At 41.4% G+C, this 21,529-nt stretch overlaps 1 protein-coding gene across 6 annotated transcripts in view; it reads right to left on the bottom strand.

Annotated features, from left to right (window-relative positions):
• SLC4A10 (solute carrier family 4 member 10) overlaps positions 1-21,529 on the bottom strand; it is a 270,102-nt gene that overhangs the window by 198,006 nt on the left and 50,567 nt on the right. The window contains exon 1 of one of the 6 annotated variants that reach the window (XM_008178463.4): positions 1,466-1,932. The exons of 4 other annotated variants lie outside the window; for them this stretch is intronic. In XM_008178463.4, the coding sequence (XP_008176685.2) occupies positions 1,466-1,546 (81 nt within the window). In that variant the 5' untranslated portion in view covers positions 1,547-1,932. Of the gene's footprint in view, positions 1-1,465; positions 1,933-21,529 lie in introns of those variants that run through there. One more of the 6 variants, XM_024114851.3, reaches the window with a different exon arrangement.

The raw sequence follows: 21,529 nt of genomic DNA, 5'->3' as shown, positions 1-21,529 counted from the left end.
ATTCCCTGCACATGCTGGAGTTTTAGACCTCTTCTGTGTTCTCCAGCACACTTTCCAATTGACTGTCATTAAACTATGGGGAAATTGGAATATGCCTTTAATTGCAAAATCCAGACCAAAAGAATAATGAAAATCCCCTTATGCATTTTATATATTTACATTTTTGAAACATAAAACAACATTTTAAATCCTTGATCATTTAATCCTGTGCTTTGAGGTCAGGAAATACCTACTATTTGTGCCAAATTGGGCTCCAATTATATGTGAAAATTGTCATGTGCAGAGGGTAAAGCGGGTAACAGGAAGCATTTCATGTTACCTTCAACCCTGAGTGTAGCTTTTAAAATAAATAACCAAATGTGTTTCCATGGAAATCTTCTGGGGGGAAAAAGCTAGAATCTGTTAAAATGGGGCTAAATATCATTTGTAAAAATAAATCTCTCTCCTAATTTCAAATATAATCTCCTTAAACTGTATACAGGATGCCCAAAATTGAACTGCTTTCCATGACTCTTATCCACCATTTGTAAGGAACACAGCTAAGCTGATTACAGTATTTTCAATTTCATTTTGTGTCCAGCACATAAAATTAGGCTATTATTGCTGCATTAAAAATCTTACATAAAGTACCATCCCAGTTGCTTTCATTTCTATAGATAGGCTTTATTACCTGACTCCACAGTACATTAATGAACCCCATGATAACACCCTTTCAATAAGGTTGATAATGATTAAAATATAAAATGCTATAGCATATTAAAGTACATTTTAATTACATTTTGGGAAAATTCTAAATATTTAAATTATCAATCACCTCTGTTTTCAGGCCATTAGTATAATTATTAGTCACCAACACTAATAAATTAAAACTGAGAAGTAGCTTGCCAAACTTTTGCTTTCATTTTCAATGAGCTTCTATTCTTAAAACTGACCAGAAATAGAGCAAAAACCTGCTAGTGCAACATAAAGCAAAGATCTCTTCTTGCAGAATAACTCAGACTCGTTACACAATGTGATAAACTGTTTTAAATAACCTGCCATGGTAGGTAAAACAACTGCTTTCATAAGAGTGATGTACAATATTAGTTAACAATTAGGTGTAAAGGTGCTGTGTAACGATAATGCAATATAAAATGCAATACCATCTTCTCGTTCTTTTTTATTTTACGTCATATCAAAAGCTATAACCTCAAAATCTATTACCATGTTTGAACTGGAAAAAATTATATACATATTAAAATTTACATTTAAAATATAATCAGTACTCTTATGCTAGTTCACTGGCAATTAACTGCATGTTAAATTTCCAAAAAATATTTGGTTTGCTTATGTATTAGGTAAACAGTCTATCCTCTAAATCCTGTAGAAAATCCCACAATAAACAGTAACACAAACTAATATAGCCTACCACTGAAAAACAAACACTAGGCTAGAAATTAGTACTGTATAAATCATGAGGTCATACCTGATGACTTATAGATTGGAATGGCTCACCGGTTCCAAGCTGCATGACCTTCCTATTTCCAGAAACCCCCAAATATTCCATTTCCTATCTTATAAAAGAACATTACATAGCCATCTCTCTGTCAGCATCTTGTAGGCTAGTGAAGAAAGCATCAACAGCCGATCTGCCCATCAATAACTGCTGAAGTCATTGCCATCAAGAAATTAGATCTTAAATATAGTTTCCTCTGTGCGATCAAAGGCATCCAGTATTCAAGGAGACTGAAACAGCTATATCACTGATGCTGCTAATGCTATCTGAAAACAGTAAGCTTACTGCTTAAAGCAATCCTGCATCATCCAAACAGAGCAAGCCACATCCTTCACCTCTTCACTTGCGTTACTATAAAAACTAGAGTGCCATTATGGATTTTGTTTTTATATCTGGTCAGCTAAAGGAGACCGATATTATGCAACCCAGTTTGCATTAGCAAACAGCAAATGTGACATATCCAGGTTATGAAATTTTATTTGCATGACCACTTCTCAACAAGCAATATTGCTATCCAGAAGAAGCATCAAAATGTGATCCAAGGGAAAATTACCAGAAAGATCATAAACAATTCCAAAGCAGCAAAGCATTTAAATACCTATATGGCACTTAAACAGCTTTTTAATACAAATTTACAAATCTCAGTCCTTATTAAATGAAAAATATTGCTTGCTTAAATAATTTTTGTGTTTCTTTTCAAGAATTTGCATGCTCACTGCATTGTTAACATGTTAACAGCTCTGAAAACAGCATGCCTTGAAAACATGCCAGTATTAGGACAGTAAAAATGTGTTTTGATACCAAACAAAACAATCATGTATCTGTATTTGTTTAGTTCCTATAAACCTTTCAAGACAGCAAGACTTACAATGCCCTTTCAGTAATTTTAAATTGTTTTATTTACAATACACAATAGTATTCTAACTATATAATACAAATATTTTAGTTATTTTATACCAGTGCACAGCAGGACAGTTATAAAACAATTATTGTTAGATTAACATTAAGACGGATACTGAGCTAGAACAATGATACATGGACAAAATGTCATTTCTCAGAATTAAGGCTGTCGATTAGTCGCAGTTAACTCATGCCATTAACTCAAAAAAATTAATCGTGATTAATCGCACTGTTAAACAATAGAATACCAATTCAAATGTATTAAATATTTTGGATGTTTTTCTACATTTTAAAATATATTGATTTCTATTACAACATAGAATACAAAGTGTACAGTTCTCACTTTATATTATTGTTTTTATTACAAATATTTGCACTGTAAAAATGATAAACAAAAGAAATACTATTTTTCAATTCACCTAATACGAGTACTGTAGTGCAATCTCTTTATCATGAAAGTGTAACTTACAAATGTAGTTTTTTTGTTACATAACTGCACTCAAAAACAAAACAATGTAAAACTTTAGAGCAGGGGTGGGCAAACATTTTGGCCCGAAGGCCACATTGGGGTTGCGAAACAGTATGGAGGGTCAGGTAGGGAAGGCTGTGCCTCCCCAAACAGCCTGCCCCCCGCCTCCTATCCACTCCCTCCCACTTCCCGCCCCCGACTGCCCCCCTCAGAACCCACCACCCATCCAACTCCCCCTGCTCCTTGTCCCCTGACCCTCCCGGGACCCCCCGCCCCTAACCTCTGGGACCCCACCTCCTATCCAACCCCCTCTGCTCCTTGTCTCCTGACCGCCCACTCCCGGGACCCCACCTCCTATCCAACCCCCCTGCTCACTGTCTCCTGACCACCACCACCCCCAGAACCTCCGCCCAATCCAACCGCACCCTGTCCCCTGACTGCCCCCCGGGACCTCCCCCCGTCTCCCCACCCCCTTACAATGCTGCTCAGAGCAGCAGGATAGGCTTATTGGAAAGTCTGGGAGGTGGGCAGACGCACACTGTGCTGTCCGCGCAGCGGCGTGGCTGCAGGGGAGGGAGGACAGCAGGGGAGAGGCCGGGGGCTAGCTTCCCCTGCCGGGAGCTCAAAGGCCATGCAGGACCCACCTCTGCTTTAGAGCCTACAAGTCCATTCAGTCCTACTTCTTGTTCAGCCAGTTGCTAAGACAAACAAGTTTGTCTACATTTAGCAGGGAGATACTGCTGACTGCTTCTTATTTACAATGTTACCTGAAAGTGAGAACAGGCATTCACAGGGCACTTTTATAGCTGGCGTTGCAAGGCATTTACGTGCCAGATGCGCTAAAGATTCATATGTCCCTTCATTCCAGAGGACATGCTGCCATGCTGATGATGCTCATTAAAAAAAAGATGTTAATTAAATTTGTGACTGAACTCCTTGGGGGAAGAATTGTTCTTCCTATTCTGTTTTACACACATTCTCCCTTGTATTTCATGTTATAGCCGTCTCGAATGATGACCCAGCCCAAGTTCATTTTAAGAACACTTTCACAGCAGATTTGACAAAACACAAAGAAGGTACCAATGTGAGATTTCTAAGAGTCGATATAGCACTCAACCCAAGGTTTAAAATCTGAAGTGCCTTCCAAAATCTGAGATGGACAAGGGGTAGAGAATGTTTTCAGATGTCTTAAAAGAGCAACATTCCGATGTGGAAACTACAAATCCTGAACCACCGAAAAAGAAAATCAACCTTCCGCTGGTGGCATCTGATTAAGATGATGAAAATGAATATGCATCAGTCCACTCTGCTTTGGATCATTATCAAGCAGAACCTGTCATCAGCATGGACACATGACTTCTGGAATGGTGGTTGAAGCATGAAGGACATATGAATCATTAGCGCATCTGGCACGTAAATATCTTGCAATGCCGGCTACAACAGTGCCATGGGAAAGCCTGTTCTCGCTTTCAGCTGACATTGTAAACAAGACATGGGCAGCATTATCTCCTGCAAATTGTAACCAAACTTGTTTGTCTGAGCGATTGGCTGAAGTAGGACTGAGTGGACTTGTAGTTCTAAAGTTTTACATTGTTTTATTTTTTAATGCAGTTATTTTTTGTACATAATTCTACATTAGTAAGTTCAACTTTCATTATAAAGAGATTGCACTACAGTATTTGTATTAGGTTGTAATAAAAAATAAATATAAAATGAGCATTGTACACTTTGTATTTTGTGTTCCAATTGAAATCAATATATTTGAAAATTTAGAAAACATCCAAAAATATTTAATTAAATGGTATTCTATTATTGTTTAACAGTGCAATTAATGACTAATTTTTTTAATCATGCAATTAATCGCAATTTTTTTAATCACTTGACAGCTCTACTCAGAATTAAAGAGAACATATATAGCTGACAAATTGTGAAGTTATCATTTCCTAGCTCCTTCCTGAATTCTAAAGCCATAGAATAATTTAAATTATTAATGGCATTTGGAAACTACTATTAGTTCATCTGCCTGAAAATTCAGGAATATTTCCTCAGAATATTTTCTAAACATACTGCTAATGGCTACATTTTACCAAGTTTTAAATAAACACAGCTTGGCTAAATTCATCCCTGATGTAATTCCATTGACTCAAGTGGCTTGCATGCCATTGGGTGGAATTTAGCTTCCCATCTTTACCATTGAATAATAAGAAACTTCAGCCAGAAGTAAATGGTTTCTAAATAAAGTCACCCAAATCCATTCTACTCAGCTACTTTAACAGTGTTACTATACAGTAACAGTAATTGCTCTTAGCAACTTCCGGTTAATCAGCTTTGGCATGAAGCATTCATATTATGACTAACAACAGCAAAATGGTATCTTCCGTGAATACCTTCAAGTTTACCTTTAAGGAAGGAATTTTATTTTGTTCTAAATGTTAACTGTTTTATAGCATACAATGGGCCAGACCCTGGGCTGCAGTTCTGTACCACTCCCCCAGAATAAAGTAGTGCTAAAGGTAGCATAACTAGTCACAGAAGAACCATATAGGGATCCTAATGAGACTCACTATTGCAGCTCCTATGCTTTGTGAAGATGGTGCAGGGGGCATGCCATCAAAGGGGCTTATCTGATATGGCCCTATGTCCTGAGATCACTGGCTGCTGTAACAGCCATTGGCAACTGGTGCAACTTAGAGCAGTCTCAAGGCTGCTCTAAACTGCACTAGGAGACCAGATCAGGCCAAGATTGGTGAAGTGCAAAGTGGCTTAAAACAATACCACCTCTTCCTCAACCGCCACCGGGTGACTTGCAAACAATGTGGACAGAACAACAACTCTTCTTTACCCGATATAAAATGTGAACAAATTCTCAGCGCAGCATCGTTTGATTCAAGGGAAAACTTTTCAGCCTTTTTATAACACAATGCAGCATTACAAGATTGTACAATCAGCTGCTGCCATTTACAAATTTACTGCTGCACAAGTATCATATTGTGACCGATGGCTGCATAAGCACATGTAAAAGAGTATAACAGATCTTTTCATATATATAATCCACTGACATGACCCTCTAAAATTCAGCAAGCTTCTTTCCTATTATATAGTTGTGAAAAAGGTGAAAGAGAAAAGAAATGGAAAATGACTGGATGAACAATATATGTTGCTAAGATGTCTGTGATCAATGCTCTGTGTATGCACATCCCATTTTATGTGATGAGATTTAGCCTAGCAACAGAGCTATATCATCATTTTAAAGGATGAAAATACAAAGTTTAGCACTCTAAGCACTAATGCAAGAACTGTAGTTTACAGTGTCTGTCCACAAAGAGTAAATAACCTCTCCACTTTCCTTGCCAACTGGCCACTAGAAGGAGCCAGAAGCTAACTGGGGACAGGCAGAGAGATGCTTTCCTGAATTGTTTGCCATCATCAGTCTCCACACAAATTGTAAAAACAGTGAAAAGTATATATTTCATTTTGAATACTATCCAGTTACTGACACCTCTACCCATAAGCTGCTCAGTTTTCTTCTCTATGACACTGTAATTACTACTTTGTAAATCTAGTAGCAAACAATTTTAGCTGTTTCATTTTATAATGTTACAACGAACTGCATAGTATATGCAGTGTGTATAGTATCATCTTATACAGTGGAGATAATTTTGCATTAAAAGATCTTGAAGTCAATGGAGCTACATCATCTTACACCAGCTAAGGATGGTCCACAGTATAGTTTGTGTGTCTGCCATTTTCCTTCTACACACAAAAATTGCAAATCCAGATTTTCCTATAGCTTAGGCCATGTTTAGTGCCAGTCATTTTGCCTCAAGCAAAAAACAGTTTCTACCAGCATGAGCTGGTTTGCACTTAGCAAAAGAGCAAGCTGTGTCTCATAGTGGAGGAGGCAAAAAAAAAAAAATCTACCATTCAATTTGGTCTTGAAGTGAATCTTAGCCATGTGTTCAGCAGTGCAAATTTCATGACGGAACAGCTTTGAGATAAGAAGATCATGTAGGTTTTGGAGTCTGGGAAATCCAAAGATTGGGTGGGAGTCTTATCAAAGATATGGAGTGCAAACTATTTTGTAAGGCTGCTTCACAAAATTCTTTGCTCTGTTTAAAAAGTATAAATAAAGCTATTGTTTCCTTTTTAGATTTTATGTTGGACAGAGAAAGAGAGCTGGATGGAAATGCTGGTTCCTGGAGAAGGTGGGAAGAGCAGTATCAAGAGGGGATACAGTTATACATGATGGAAAAGGGCAAAGGAAAAACAGAATGAAAAGGAAAAGGACTTTGGAGATGAAAAAAGGAGTGTCAAGGAAGAATCAAAATCTTGCACTCCCTATCCCAGCAAAACTCCCTCTGAAGTCAAAACAGTTTTGTCCCCATCTAAACTGCAGGATTAGACCTTAATTCCCCAAAGTTTCTGCCATAAAGAGAAACGATCATAAGGTGGAAAACATAACAACATTTTCTCTTCCCATTATATGCTATTCCAGGGACAGTGTCCCACTATCCCCATGTCTATTGCCCTTAATGTGTATTCCCAGTGCAGAGTGGTACACCTCTACCCCGATATAACGCTGTCCTCGGAAGCCAAAAAATCTTACCGAATTATAGGTGAAACCGCGCTATATCGAACTTGCTTTGATCCGCCGGAGTGCGCAGCCCTGCCCTTCCCCCACCCCCCCGGAGCACTTTACCGCATTATATCTGAATTTGGAATTTGTGTTATATCGGGTCGCATTATATCGGGGTAGAGTTGTAGTAGTAAAACAGATGTTCAAAAGGGTCTGACTAAAAAGAAGACACAGCAGTGAAGCTGTAGTATTTAATGTTAATTTACTAACATTATTGCAATGATAACATGCTGTTTTGTCTACAGTTGTGAAAGTTCCACAAGCCATTGGCTTCACGCTCAAGGGTTAGGGTGGGGAGGCAACTTACACCAATGTGTATATGTGTGAGATTTCCTACTAAAGTAGCACCTGAAAGGGAAAGAATTAGGTTGTTAAACTGCAGTATTTGCAAGGGTTACAGAATGAGCCATTCAGAGACACAAAGGAAAAGGAAGGAAAGAAAAAGAAACCCAGTGAGGTGTTAGACACTGTGCCACAGAAGAGGAAATAGAGTCTAGAAAAAATACCTGTAACAGCAAGCACCACTGAAAGGCAGGTTAAAAGAAAGCTAGAGAAAATTGGCCTGAGAGCCTTCTCAAGGTCAAAAGAACAGTTGCTTTTTGCAACAATTGCATCACTGGATGCAAGGAGACTGTGCATAAGGAATATCTCTAAAAAGCTACTGTTTATTAAATATAACTGTAACGTTTGGGAAGAACATTGATAAAATAAGAGAAGGATGGAAGTGGGGAAGCACAGGCAAAATTGAGTTCAGGAATAAGGCAAGGATAGACATGCCCATTAAGTGACTCCCTTCTAGAATCACAACCACAGCTTGACATAAAGAACTGTGGAAAGCAAGATGCACAAAGAATTTGCCTTTTTGAAAACACAATATATTTAAAAGTGCAGCAAAGGCTGGCTCAAAGGTTTTCACTGGAGTGGCACCTGCTTGGATTGCAGAAGCTGCAGATTTGGGGATTCTTGCAGACTATGAAGTTCCAAAGTGGTCAATATCAACCAGAAACTACTCTTTTAAGATGGGAATCAAAGATGGGGAAGGGAATCCTTCAACCCAATAACATTCGAGGCTTTGAGAGCATCTCAGGTGAACAAGAACATCTGCTTAATCCCTCTGGGCTGAATGCTCAAAAGAAGTTAAGCGCCTAACTTCCCTATTTAAATGGAAGTCAGGAGCCTAAACAGAAGCCTAACCCTTTCGAGCATTCAGCCCACTAGATATAAACCACTTTCTCCATGGAAAAAATATTTGATGCCCAAGAATTCTCTTTTCTTTTAAATATGTACGAATAAGGCACCTCAAAGGTTTTCAAACAAAAATTACGGAAAATTCATATATGATGGCAAGAGGGAAAAAAATCCCAGACTCAAATGTGTATTTCATTATACTTATTTTTATAATTTCTCATACTATAACTATCTTCATTCTGATATTCAAATGTATAGATATGTTTAAAATTTGTCCAGACCTTCCGTCTTGTGCATTTTGGGACATATCCCACAACCCTTGCTCAGTCCTTACTCATTTCTGCTCATAACAAATAAATGAGAGGTTTGCAACCATAAGTTTAAAAATGGCTGCTTTTTAGAATCAAAAGAGTGCCACTAAACGTGCTAAGTCTGATAGACTATTTTCCAAGTGAAAGAGATACCGGGGCACACACTTACAAAATCCTGGAGAATGTTGGATGTGGCTAAAAATCATTTATATTTCTTCATATGCAGTTATTCAGCTGCTTTGTACCACTGTGCAGAATCTGTATCTCAGTCAGAATCACTTCCTTTCAGATGCTCACAAAACATGCTGTTTGTGAAACACAGATTCAGCACAATGTTAACAGGGATCCTGTGGTCAGAGGTAAAAGGATGGCATATACACATTTTCTCTATCTATAAGCATTTCAAATACAGGAAAGGCTCTGTTTGTTGCACAAGTTGAGGTTAAAGACTCTTTAAATTGTGTGATGGGATTATCCACTACGAAGGAAGAAACTTCAACATAGAATTGCTGTTACTGGTACTAGGAATAGTCCGGCCTCTGCTGATTTTGCAGCAGCTGGTGGCTGACACTCCTCAGGTGGATCAGCAGTCAGAGTTTTAGTAGGGTACAAAGAGAGCAGTTGTTAGTATTTCACACAAGATTTAAAAGCAGGTGCAAAAGTCACTATTAGGTCTTCTACAGGACCACAGTACTGATACAGAAATCAAGAATCAGAGCTTAAAACCAGGTCATGCTATCTGTCCACTAAGGTAGTACAATGTAGGCATCCACAACTCAAACAAAGCACACAGATTTTCAAGTAACACTGAAAAACTGAGGTCACAAATTCATCCTCACGCAACTGGAGATTAGTACCACAACCTTTTAACTTGTCATTAAGAAGGCAGCAACTGAGCTCCTTTATGGAATAGTCAGCTGAAACAATATAGAGGACTCCATCTCAAAACAAAGCCACATGCCAGAGTGGAGTAGGAATCAGCCATGTGGCCCAATGGGCTTTCTGCTATGATCTGAAACTCAGGGACAGGGGATTAAGTGGACTGGACTGGTGTGCATGAGATTGATGCAGTGAGAAACACCACAGAAACAGACACAGAAAAGGAGTAGAAAGCCAAAAAAAAAAGCACTGGGAGTCTGAAGAAAAAACCTAGAGAGAGAGCTTCTGGAGCAGAGTGCTGGCTGAAAGAGGCTTGGAACTATGAGCGAAGAAAATATCATTTGCAGTTTGATTCCTCTGAAATAGCTGGAGGCTTTGCAAAAGGAATTAAAGTAGCATCTGGAGGTGTCCCTGAAAGGGCTAAGAGATGACTTGCAGGTGGAGGTGAAATCTGATGCAGCAACAACTACAAAGTGTCTGGATAGATTGAGAAATCCAGTTACAACACTCTTAGTCTGGAATGGCACAACGGATTGAGAAGGTGAGCCAGCAACCTGACTGTCATGGACCAAAGATTTTCTACAAAAACAGGGGGAAGAATGGCGACCAAGAAAACTCTAGCCAGCCTGGAACTTACTAACAGATGAGCTGCAGCAAGCACTTAAAGAGCTGAAAAATCATCTTGAGAAAGAAATCAAAGGATTATAGATCAAAACAGAAGGTAGCCACCTGGATATGGAATGGGGCCAGTCACAGGGCTTGGGTAAGATTGAATATTTACAAGTTTTCTACCCAGTTTGTAACCCATAAAGGCCCAGAGGAGAGAGATCAGATTGTTCCAGCTCAAATAATGTAAAAAGCCACGATCTTTGAGAGAAAAAGCTCCCTGGGAGGTTTATTTGACTCAATTCAAAAATATAGCTGAAAAGACTGACTGAGAAGATGGACAGAAAGGGGGTTTTTAGCAGACAACTTGAGTGATCCAGTTTTTACGGTGCTCAGAACTTAGCCCCAGAAAAGTCTGAGTTATCCAAAGCCTTGCTATGCTGTTTGGAGCTATCAAGATGAGCTGTCCAGGGCACAGCTGAGAGCTAGAAAGAACGTACTCCACCCTGAGTTGGCAGAGGACCTGCAGAGATTGTGCTCCTGGCATATCCAGATATCAACAAGGACTTTCAGGATAAATGGGTAATTTATAGATGCTCAGCTGGTCTTAAACTTGCAGATCAAGATTAGCGAAGAGAGACAGCCCAAGAATCTGTTGAATTTCCACAGAGCTTGAATTTTTCCTTGCAGCAACACACCAGAGAAGGAAGCAGAGGCTAGTAAGGAAGATGGAAAGGTGATTGCCATAAGCTCTGTAAGAGTTTGTGACATTTTTGGACAATTTGAAAAAGTGATACATTTAATTTGTAAAACAGTTGAAATTGGCAATAATGCAGAAATTAAAGTAAGCAGTTCAATTAAATGTTGGTACTGGGGGGGAAAAAAAGGTCCACAAAAGAATTATTATAATTATAAGGCTTGCCAGGACAGAGCATCACAAAGTGAAAGTCCTTCTGAGGGGGCCAAAGCTGTACTGTACAAAGATCAGTCCCACCGTTTAAGTTTTAGTCTCGTCAGTAAAACAATAACAATGGAAGTTTGACTATTGAGTGTGTAGCAGGATTTGTGAAATGTATGAGAATAGTGGACATGGGCGCAAGCAAAACAGTTATTAGACCAGACATAAGAATGGTCACACAATCTCAGACAATGGTCCATATAGCACAATATCTTGTCCTTTGACAGTGGCTGATGCCAGACGCTTCAGAGGGAATGTACAGACGGCAATTTCAAGTGACCCATCCACCATCGTCCACTCCCAGCTTCTGGCAGTCAGAGGTTTAGGGACACCCAGGGCATGGGGTTGTAACCCTGGTCATCTTGGCTAATAGCCATTAATGGACCTATCCTCCATAAACTTATCTAAGGCCTGGTCTACACTACGAGTTTAGGTCAAATTTAGCAGCGTTAAATCGAATTAAGCCTGGACACGTCCACACGACAAAGCCCTTTTTTTCGACTTAAAGGGCCCTTTAAACCGGTTTCTTTACTCCACCTCCGACGAGGGGATTAGCACTGAAATCGGCCTTTGTGGGTCGGATTTGGGGTAGTGTGGACGGAATTCGACGTTATTGGCCTCTGGGAGCTATCCCACAGTGCTTCATTGTGACTGCTCTGGACAGCTCTCTTAACTCAGATGCACTGACCAGGTAGACAGGAAAAGCCCCGCGAACTTTTCAATTTCATTTCCTGTTTGCCCAGCGTGGAGAACACAGGTGACCACGCAGAGCTCATCAGCACAGGTAACCATGATGGAGTCCCAGGATTGCAAAAGAGCTCCAGCATGGACCGAACGGGAGGTACGGGATCTGCTCACTATATGGGGAGACGAATCAGTGCTAGCTAAACTCCGTAGTAGTAAACGAAATGGCAAAATATTAGAAAAAGTCTCGAAGGCCATGAAGGACAGAGGCCATAACAGGGACACACAGCAGTGCCGCGTGAAAATTAAGGAGCTAAGGCAAACCTACCACAAAGCCAGAGAGGCAAACGGAAGGTCCGGGGCAGAGCCGCAAACATGCCGCTTCTCCGCGGAGCTACATGCCATGCTAGGGGGTGCAGTCACCACTACCCCAACCATGTGCTTTGACTCCATCAATGGAGAATCAAGCAACAGGGAAGCGGGTTCGGGGCATGAGGAAGATGATGATGAAGACAATGAAGATAGCTCACAGCAAGGAAGCGGAGACGCCGGTTTCCCCAACAGCCAGGATATGTTTATCACCCTGGACCTGGAACCAGTAACCCCCCAAACTTACCCAAGGCATGCTCCCAGACCCTGAGGGCACACACGGGACCTCTGGTGAGTGTATCTTTGTAAATATTACACATGGTTTAAAAGCAAGCGTGTTTAATGATTAACGATTAATTTGCCCTGGCAATCGCGGCCAGTGCCGCTACTGGAAAAGTCTGTTAACGTGTATGGGGATGGAGCAGAAATCCTACAGGGACATCTCCAGAAAGCTCTCCTTCATGTACTCCCAAAGCCTTTGCAAAAAAACTCCCGTCCGCCATGGTAGGACACTTTACCACGCCAGGCCAGTAGCACATAATCTGGAATCATTGCATAACAAAGCATGGCAGCATATGGTCCCGGTGTTTGCTGGCACGCAGACAACATCCATTCCTTATCTCTCTCTGTTATCCTCAGGAGAGTGATATCATTCACGGTCACCTGGTTGAAATGGGGTGATTTTATTAAGGGGACATTCAGAGGTGCCCGTTCCTGCTCGGCTGAACATAAATGTTCCCCGCTGTTAGCCACGCGGTGGGGGGGAGGGGTGAAGTGATCATCCCAGAGAATTGGGTGTGTGGGGGGGACGGGGGCTAGTTGGGTTTGTGCTACATGTTAACCCGGAAACCGCAGCCCCTCCTTTTACATCGCAAACCCATTTTAAATGGCCAACCCAATGGGTGCTTGGTATGGAAAATGAGGGTGCTGCTGTTTGAAACCATTCCCACATGTTATGAAGGTTAAAAAAGCCAAAAGACTGTGGCTTACCATGGCTGCCTGCAAGCTGAATACTGTTGCCTGGCACTGCGTGAGTGATCTCTCACACCAAACCGGCAGGCCCTCAATATAAGAGGAAAAATGAGACCTTGTAACGAAAGCACATGTGCTGTGTAATGTGAACAGCAAAATTTAACGTGAAAGAGTGTACCCATTGTTCTCTAAAATGTCTTTTTTAACCACCTCTCCCCTTCTCCTCCACCAGCTGCAAATGTTTCTCCTTCGCAGAGGCTAGTGAAGATTAGAAGGAGAAAACAGCGGACTCGGGATGATATGTTCTCAGAGCTCCAAATGTCCTCCCACGCTGACAGAGCACAGCAGAATGCGTGGAGGTAGTCAATGTCAGAGTGCAGAAAAGCACAATATGAATGAGAGGAGAGGTGGCGGGCTGAATCGCGGGATGAACAGAGCAAGTGGCGGGCTGAAGATGATAGGTGGCGTCAGCTTGCTGACAGAAGGCAAGAGTCGATGCTCCGGCTGCTGGAGCATCAAACTGATATGCTCCAGCATATGGTTGAGCTGCAGGAAAGGCAGCAGGAGCAGAGACCGCTGCTACAGCCCCTGTGTAACCAACAGCCCTCCTCCCCAAGTTCCATAGCCTCCTCACCCCAAGAACACGGTGCGGGGCCTCCGGCCACCCAGCCACTCCACCCCAGATGATTGACCAAGCATCAGAAGGCTGGCCTTCAATAAGTGTTAAAGTTTTAAACTGCAGTGTGTCCTTTTCCTTCCCTCCTCCCCCACCCCTCCCGGGCTACCTTGGCAGTTATCCCCCTAGTTGTGTGATGAATTAATAAAGAATGCATGAATGTGAAGTAACAATGACCTTATTGCCTCTGCAAGCGGTGCTCGAAGGGGGGAGGGGAGGGTGGTTAGTTTACAGGGAAGCAGAGTGAACCGGGGGTGGGGAAGGTTTCATCAAGGAGAAAGAAACAGAAGTTTCACACTGTAGCCTGGCATCAGTCACAAAACTGGTTTTCAAAGCTTCTCTGATGCGCATCGTGCTCTGCTGTACTCTTCTAACCGCCCTGGTGTCTGGCTGCGTGGGATAGCTACCCACAGTGCAACGCTCTGGAAGTCGACGTTAGCCTCGGTACTGTGGACGTGGTCCGCCGACTTAATGCACTTAGAGCATTTTATGTGGGGACACACACAATCGACTGTATAAAACCAATTTCTATAAAACCGGCTTCTATAAATTCGACCTAATTTCGTAGTGTAGACATACCCTAAGTCTTTTTTTAAACCAGTTATACTTTTGGCCTTCACAACATCCCCTAGCAACAAGTTCCGCAGGCTGACTGTGTATTGTGTGAAGAACTACTTCCTTATGTTTGTTTTAAACCTGGTGTCTATTAATTTCATGATGCCGCCCCTGGTTCTTGTGTTATGTGAAGGGGTAAATAACACTTCCTTATTCACTTTCTCCACGCCATTCATGATTTTATAGATCTCTATCATATCTCCTCTTAGTCATCTCTTTTTTAAGCTTAATAGGCCCAGTTTTTTTTTAAATCCCTCCTCATATGGAAGCTGTTCCATATGCCTAACATTTTTTGTTGCCCTTCTCTGTACTTTTTCCAATTCTAATATATTGTTTTTGAGATGGAGTGACCAGAACTGCACACAGTATTCAACGTGTACCATGGATTTATATAATGGCATTATGATATTTTGTCTTATTGTCTCTCCCTTTCCTTACGGTTCTGAACACTCTTCTAACTTTTTTGACTGCTACTGTACATTGAACAGATGTTTTCAGAGACTATCCCCAATGACTCCAAGGTCTCTTTCTTGAGTGGTAACAGCTAATTTAGATCCCATCATTTTGTATGTATTATTGGGATTATGTTTTCCCGATGTGCATTACTTTGCACTTATCAACATTGAATTTCATCTGCCATTTTGTTGCCCAGACACCCAATTTTGTGAAATCCCTTTGTAACTCTCCACAGTCTGCTTTGGACTTAACTATCTTGAGTAATTTTGTGATTAATACTGACAACTAAATGGAAGGAATGCAAGTCAAAATAGGGAAAGAACAGGTTAAAGAAGATTTAGATAAATTAGATGTATTCAAGTCAGCAATGCCTGATGAAATTCATCCTAGGGTACTGAAGGACTTAGCTGGATCAATCTCAGTGCTGTTACCAATTATTCTTGAGAGCTTTTGGAGTGCAAAGTTCTTCACTGAGGAAGGAAAAAAAATCAATTGCACAACTACAAAATGAGGAATAACTGTCTAGGTCAGTGGTGGGCAACCTGCGGCCTGTAGGCCGCAAGCAGCCCATCAGGGTAATCCACTGGCAGACAGTGTTTACATTGATCGTCCGCAGGCACAGCTGCCCGCAGCTCCCAGTGGCCGTGGTTCGCCATTCCCGGCCAATGGGAGCTGCGGGCAGCGGCAGCCAGCACATCCCTGCAGCCCACGCTGCTTCCTGCAGCTCCCATTGGCCAGGAACAGCAAACTGCAGCCACTGGGAGCTGCGGGCAGGCATGCCTGCAGACCGTTAATGTAAACACTGTCTCGTGGCCTGCCAGTGGATTACCCTGATGGGCCACAGGTTGCCCACCACTGGTCTAGGTGGTACTACTGCTGGAAAGGATCTGGGGGTTATAGTGGACCACAAATGGAATATGAGTCATCAGTGTGATACAGCTGCAAAAAAGGCTAATATGAATCTGGGGTGTATTAACAGGAGGTAATTGTCCCACTCTGCTTGGCCCTGGTGAGGCCACAGCTAGAGTACTATGTCCAATTCTGGGCACCACACTTTAGGAAAAATGTGGAAAAATTGGAGAGAGTCCAGAGGAGAGCAACAAAAATGATAAAAGTTTTAGAAAACCTGACCTATGAGGGAAGGTTGAAAAAACCTGGGCATGTTTAGTCTTGAGAAAAGAAGACTGAGGAGTGATCTGATAGACTTCCAATATGTTAAGGGCTTTATAAAGAGGATGGTGATCAATTGTTCTCCATGTCCACTGAAAGTAGGACAAGAAGTGATGGGCTTAATCTGCAGCAAGGGAGATTGAGGTTAACTATTAATTAGGAAAAACTATGAGGGTAGTTAAAGCCTGGAATAGGCTTCCAAGGGAGGTCATGGAGTCCCCATCATTAGAAGCATTTAAAACAAGCTGGACAAACACCTGTCAGGGATGATTTAGATTTACTTCATCCTGCCATAGTGCAGGAGGCTGGACTTGACTTCTTGCGGTCCCTTCCAGCCCTACACTTCTATGATTCTATGATAGTTTTAACCAATTTGCTGGCTATTGAAGTTAGGCTCACGGACCTGAAATTGACAGGATCACCTCTGGAGCCTTTTTTAAAAGTCAGCGTTACATTAAGGGAAAACATAAAGGGAAAGCAGCATTAAGTCAATGTTCAGTTGTAAACTTTTGAAAAAAAAACAACCATAACGTTTTGATCAGTTACGAACATTTCAGAGTTACGAACAACCTCCGAAGTGTTCATTACTCTGAAGTTCTACTGTACCTAGACAATATTCCAGTGCATGCTAACGTCTCTGAACAAGAACTGAAATAATTACAAATAGTCTGTGATAAGCTCCAGGCTGCCATTCTGAAGTTAAACCCAAAGAAATTTTAGTTGTTTCAAAAAAGAGGTGAAATTTACCTAGTGCAATTCCCACTGACAAAAAGAAAATTGAAGCTGCACAGAACTGGCAAACTCCCCAGATACTCAGCTGTGAAGAATTTTGTATGACATTGCTCGTTAAAGAAGGGTTATTTATGGATTTGCCAAAAGTGCAGAAACATTGCATAGGTTGAATGAGGAAGGGAATCCATTTCAGTCATTAGCAGAGTGTGATTGAGCATTTTTAGAGCAGATAGAGCCTCTTGTGGATGCTCCTGTCTTGACCCACCCATGTTTCAAAACCTCTTTCATATTGGTCACAGATGCTAGTGCTTATAAAGTGGGGAGTCATATTGACACAAGAACACAAGGAACTTGAGAGGGAGGTGTCTTATTGCAGCAAAGTGTAAGATCTCCTGAGATAAATTATTACATAGCCCAAGAGTAACTCCTGCCAAGTCTTAGATCGAAAGACCATTTTCACCACTATTTATATTGAAGGAAGTTTATGGTCAGAACAGGACCATACTTCACTGTAATGGCTCTTCAGATTCAGGAATCATAGAATATCAGGGTTTGAAGGGACTTCAGGAGGTCATCTAGTCCAACCCCCTGCTCAAAGCAGGACCAATCCCCAAGGACTACTTGCCAGGTGGATGGAAAAACTGCAGTGCTATGATTTCACCGTCACATACAGGCCTGGACACAAACATGGCAATGCTAGTGCCTTGTCCAGATGGCGTGTTGGAAAGCTAACTGTAAACACTGCCCTAAGCAGCAGATCAAGGAATTGGTTGCTCAATAAAGAGTGTTCTCAGGAAGATGGCGGTCTTCACTCTTCCCATAATTTGCAGAAGTGCAAGAGTTTCTGATTCATTGATTGGAACAGTGGATGTGGGGTTGCAGGAATAGACACCAGAGCAACTAAATGCTACTCAAAAGGGAGGATCCTGATATCAGAATAATCACAGAATCATAGAAATGTAGGGCTGGAAGAGACCTAGAGAAATGCAACTGAAAAGTCATTAGACAAACAGCCATTTTGCAAGGTAGAAACTCTCCCAGAATACCACAGTAAAAGCTATATTGAGCTTACAAACTGAAATCAGAAAACTCCTTTTCTTCTGTGGAAGGGACATCCACAAAACAAGTAGATCTAGATAGCTGGTAGGTTTTCTACTCTTTTTTGGTAGATATTGTGGATTTATCTTCTGAGGAAAAAAATAACTGTCGTTCCCTCACCCCCCAGAGTTGGAGGGGGTTGTCTGAGCTGGGGGGGGCGGGGCTTGTCCCCTTTAAGGATTGCAATCACTAGCTTCCTTATGGCACTCAGTCTCCTTTTGGGATTGAGGCGGGCAGCTCTCTGGCTAATTGGTTGGACAAAAAGGTGTCTCTTGGCTCTTGCACACCCCAAGGGGAAAGTTTATAAGCCCTACCCCTGCCTGAGGGTGCCATTCGACACTGGAGAGAAAAGCCAACCACCGTGCTTGAGATTCAAGTAGGATTAACCAGGTTTATGGAACCTTATGAGAGAAATATTTTTTTTCCTCACTGCCAAACTGGCCTGGGCAGTACAACTCAGACTGGGGTACAATTCAGACCAGTGGGGGGCTGTGTCACTCCTGCCCTGCAACCTTGGGTACCTTACAATGCCTTGCTGAAGTAGCTCCCAACTGGGCTTCTCACAAACAGTCTTGCATCATGCAAGCCACACCCTGAGTGTGTGTGTGCGCAACTGTGGCCTGCCAGTTACACTCTGGCTCTCACCAGCCTCAGTTATACTGCAGGGTGACCCCAACACATCCCCAGTCCCAGATTACTCCCCCCCTAGAAATGTATGTCTTGTACTGCCTAGCCCTCTCCTGGACAGTACAAACATATTAAGTCGGTTTTCCTTAAAGGAAATAATATACCAATTTATTACCTTAAATGGAGTTACCCAGACACTTAATTTAAACACACTGGGTTTGATAAAACAATAAAACAATTTTATTAACTACAAAGAGATAGATCTTAAGTGGTTACAAGTAATGAGGCATAGAAGTCAGAAATGGTTACAAGAAAAATAAAGATAAAATGCTTACTAGTGCCTATAGTAGATTCAAGCCAAATTTCTCACCACGTTTCCTGACAGGTTACTGACCAAACTCTTGAGGTCAGGACTCCTACCCCCAAAGGCCAACAACTGTTTTCCTTTGTCTTGTTCTGTATGATACCAGAAACAGATAGGGAAAGAGAGAGGGTGCCTTCGGATGTTTGCCCCTTCTTTTTATAATTTCAATCCCTCCTTGAAAAAAATATTTCTAGTTGGAAAGTAGGAGACAAAAAGTCTATGTAGAAGGATGTTCTCTATTGGCTTTTTTCACCTGTTGTTTGTTTTCCCTTTCTGCTTGACTACTCTATTTACATCTTAAATGCAAATTAAAGCAAGCACAGTTTCCTTTGTTTAGGACTGCCCTGTTTGCCAATTTCTGCTTGGGCAGGGCTGTGGGGTTTGGAACATGTGTAAATAACTTCACATACAATGTTGCTACACTTATTTTATCAGGACAATATTGACCAGCACATTAATGAGTTTTCAAACAATACCTTACATGACATGCCTTATACAAATATTATTACAATAGTGTGTAGGGTGTGAATTCAGGGGTGTATTCTGTCACAGTAGGGTGTGTTTTTTGCCTTCCACTCAGCAGCCCAGAGACCCAGTTGGCAAGGTTGTAAAATTCTTGTTGATGCACTAGGTATCTGCCATGTTGTAAGTAACCATTCAACAGGGATCTGGTTCCCTGAGAAACCAGAATTGGAAGCAGCTGAGGAGAAGGTTTCTCCTAAAGAAGGTGCGGAATGTAATTGGGATGCCTAGTATCTGGTATAGCAAGGAAACAACCCTCACTGCCCCACCCCTTCATCCTTAGTAAGAGGGGAGGGCAATAGGATCCCAGCAGTGGGATCACTCGGACCAGGTTAGTTGAGGGGGGGAAGAGTGGCTGGCAGTAGCTCTTCACCAAGTGGAATAGATTATAAAGGAAGAAAGATGACCTTCACTGAATAAGTTATTGCCAGATAGTTCCCAGATGTGTTATTAAATAAAGTTGTGGCCTAGTTAAATTCCTGATGTCTTGTCTTTCTTCCTGAGGAGTCAGTGACAATGGAGAGAGACAGAAATGGGTAGGAAGAAAACTTCCCCACCCCCCTAAGCAGATTTCTCATTTAATTTATCCTGGCTTCTTGCCCTGCTTGGAATAGATCTGTGTTTCCTAAATATTTTTCATTAGAGAGGTTCTGTCTTAAAGATCCACAGGAATGCTACCTTTTAATTATATATAATTATTATCTTCTCTACTAGTGGAAAATAAGGGCAAAATGCCAGCTTTCTTTCCTAGCACAGATAAAACCCATTTTAAAACTTCTGTGCATTCCCTTAGAGGAAACAGAAGAGGAAGACCAGGTAAAATAAAAATCTACCCTGCCAGCTGATTTTATGTGAGAAGTAAGATTAATATTCTCCTACTGAAAATAATTTCCTTCTGAGCCCAAGGGAAAGTAGAGGCCTTGCCCTGTGTTACAATGGCTACGTTGAAGTGTCACAGACTTGGTAAGGGAAATAGCCTCTCCTAGATGCTTATCTCACTCAAACTCCGGGAGGCATGTGGACAGATTCTTAGGTGATTTAATCCCAAAATGTTACACCAGTTTACATAGAGTTTTAGAGTTAGAACAGACAAGGTTTCCATACATAGTTCAAGCATCTCTTCAACTTGTCCTTACATTTACTCTGCCATGTTGCTGAGCTTCCACACAGATACACTCATTATGAGAAGGAAACATGGTCTGTATTCTCAGAGGAATGTTTAATGAAATACAAATAGAATATATCTAAATTGCCACAGATTCACACCTAGCTCTAAAGAAGGAAAATACATAGCCAGAAACTAAGAGCCAAAACAATCATACCAGTTTCATCATTGTATGTGATCTATGTATTTGCTCACCTGCCTGTGCATGCAACCCCTGAAGTACACATGCAATTAGCTACACACTTGACCAATCCACATTTACAAATGCCCTTTTGTGTGCCCAAATAAGAGTTTAGTTGCACATCATCATTTGTGTGCTCAAACTAAGTTTGAAAGGTTGGTCTTATGAAATGAAATATAGATAGGCAGGAGATATCTGTACTGTTGTCCTAGCTGTCAAAAAGCAGGTAGACAAGACATTGGATGAAATCCTGGCCTCACTGAAGTCAATGGCAAAACTCCCATTGATGTCAAAGAGGCCATGTTGTTCATAGATCTGCATCTGTATCACCTTTTACTTTGATGAGTCATTTCTCACAGGTTATTAGATAAATAGGGCAGCCCTGGTCTTTGCTTGAATAAGAGACCTCAAAGGAAAAGAAAGGGGGTTGTAGGAGGTGGTGTTGGTTATCCAGTA

The sequence above is a fragment of the Chrysemys picta genome, chromosome 11, assembly GCF_011386835.1.
Source record: "Chrysemys picta bellii isolate R12L10 chromosome 11, ASM1138683v2, whole genome shotgun sequence".
NCBI classification, from domain to species: Eukaryota; Metazoa; Chordata; order Testudines; family Emydidae; genus Chrysemys; species Chrysemys picta.
The sequence above is the reverse complement of the archived record's forward strand: the minus strand, read 5'-3'. Positions and strand labels throughout refer to the sequence as shown.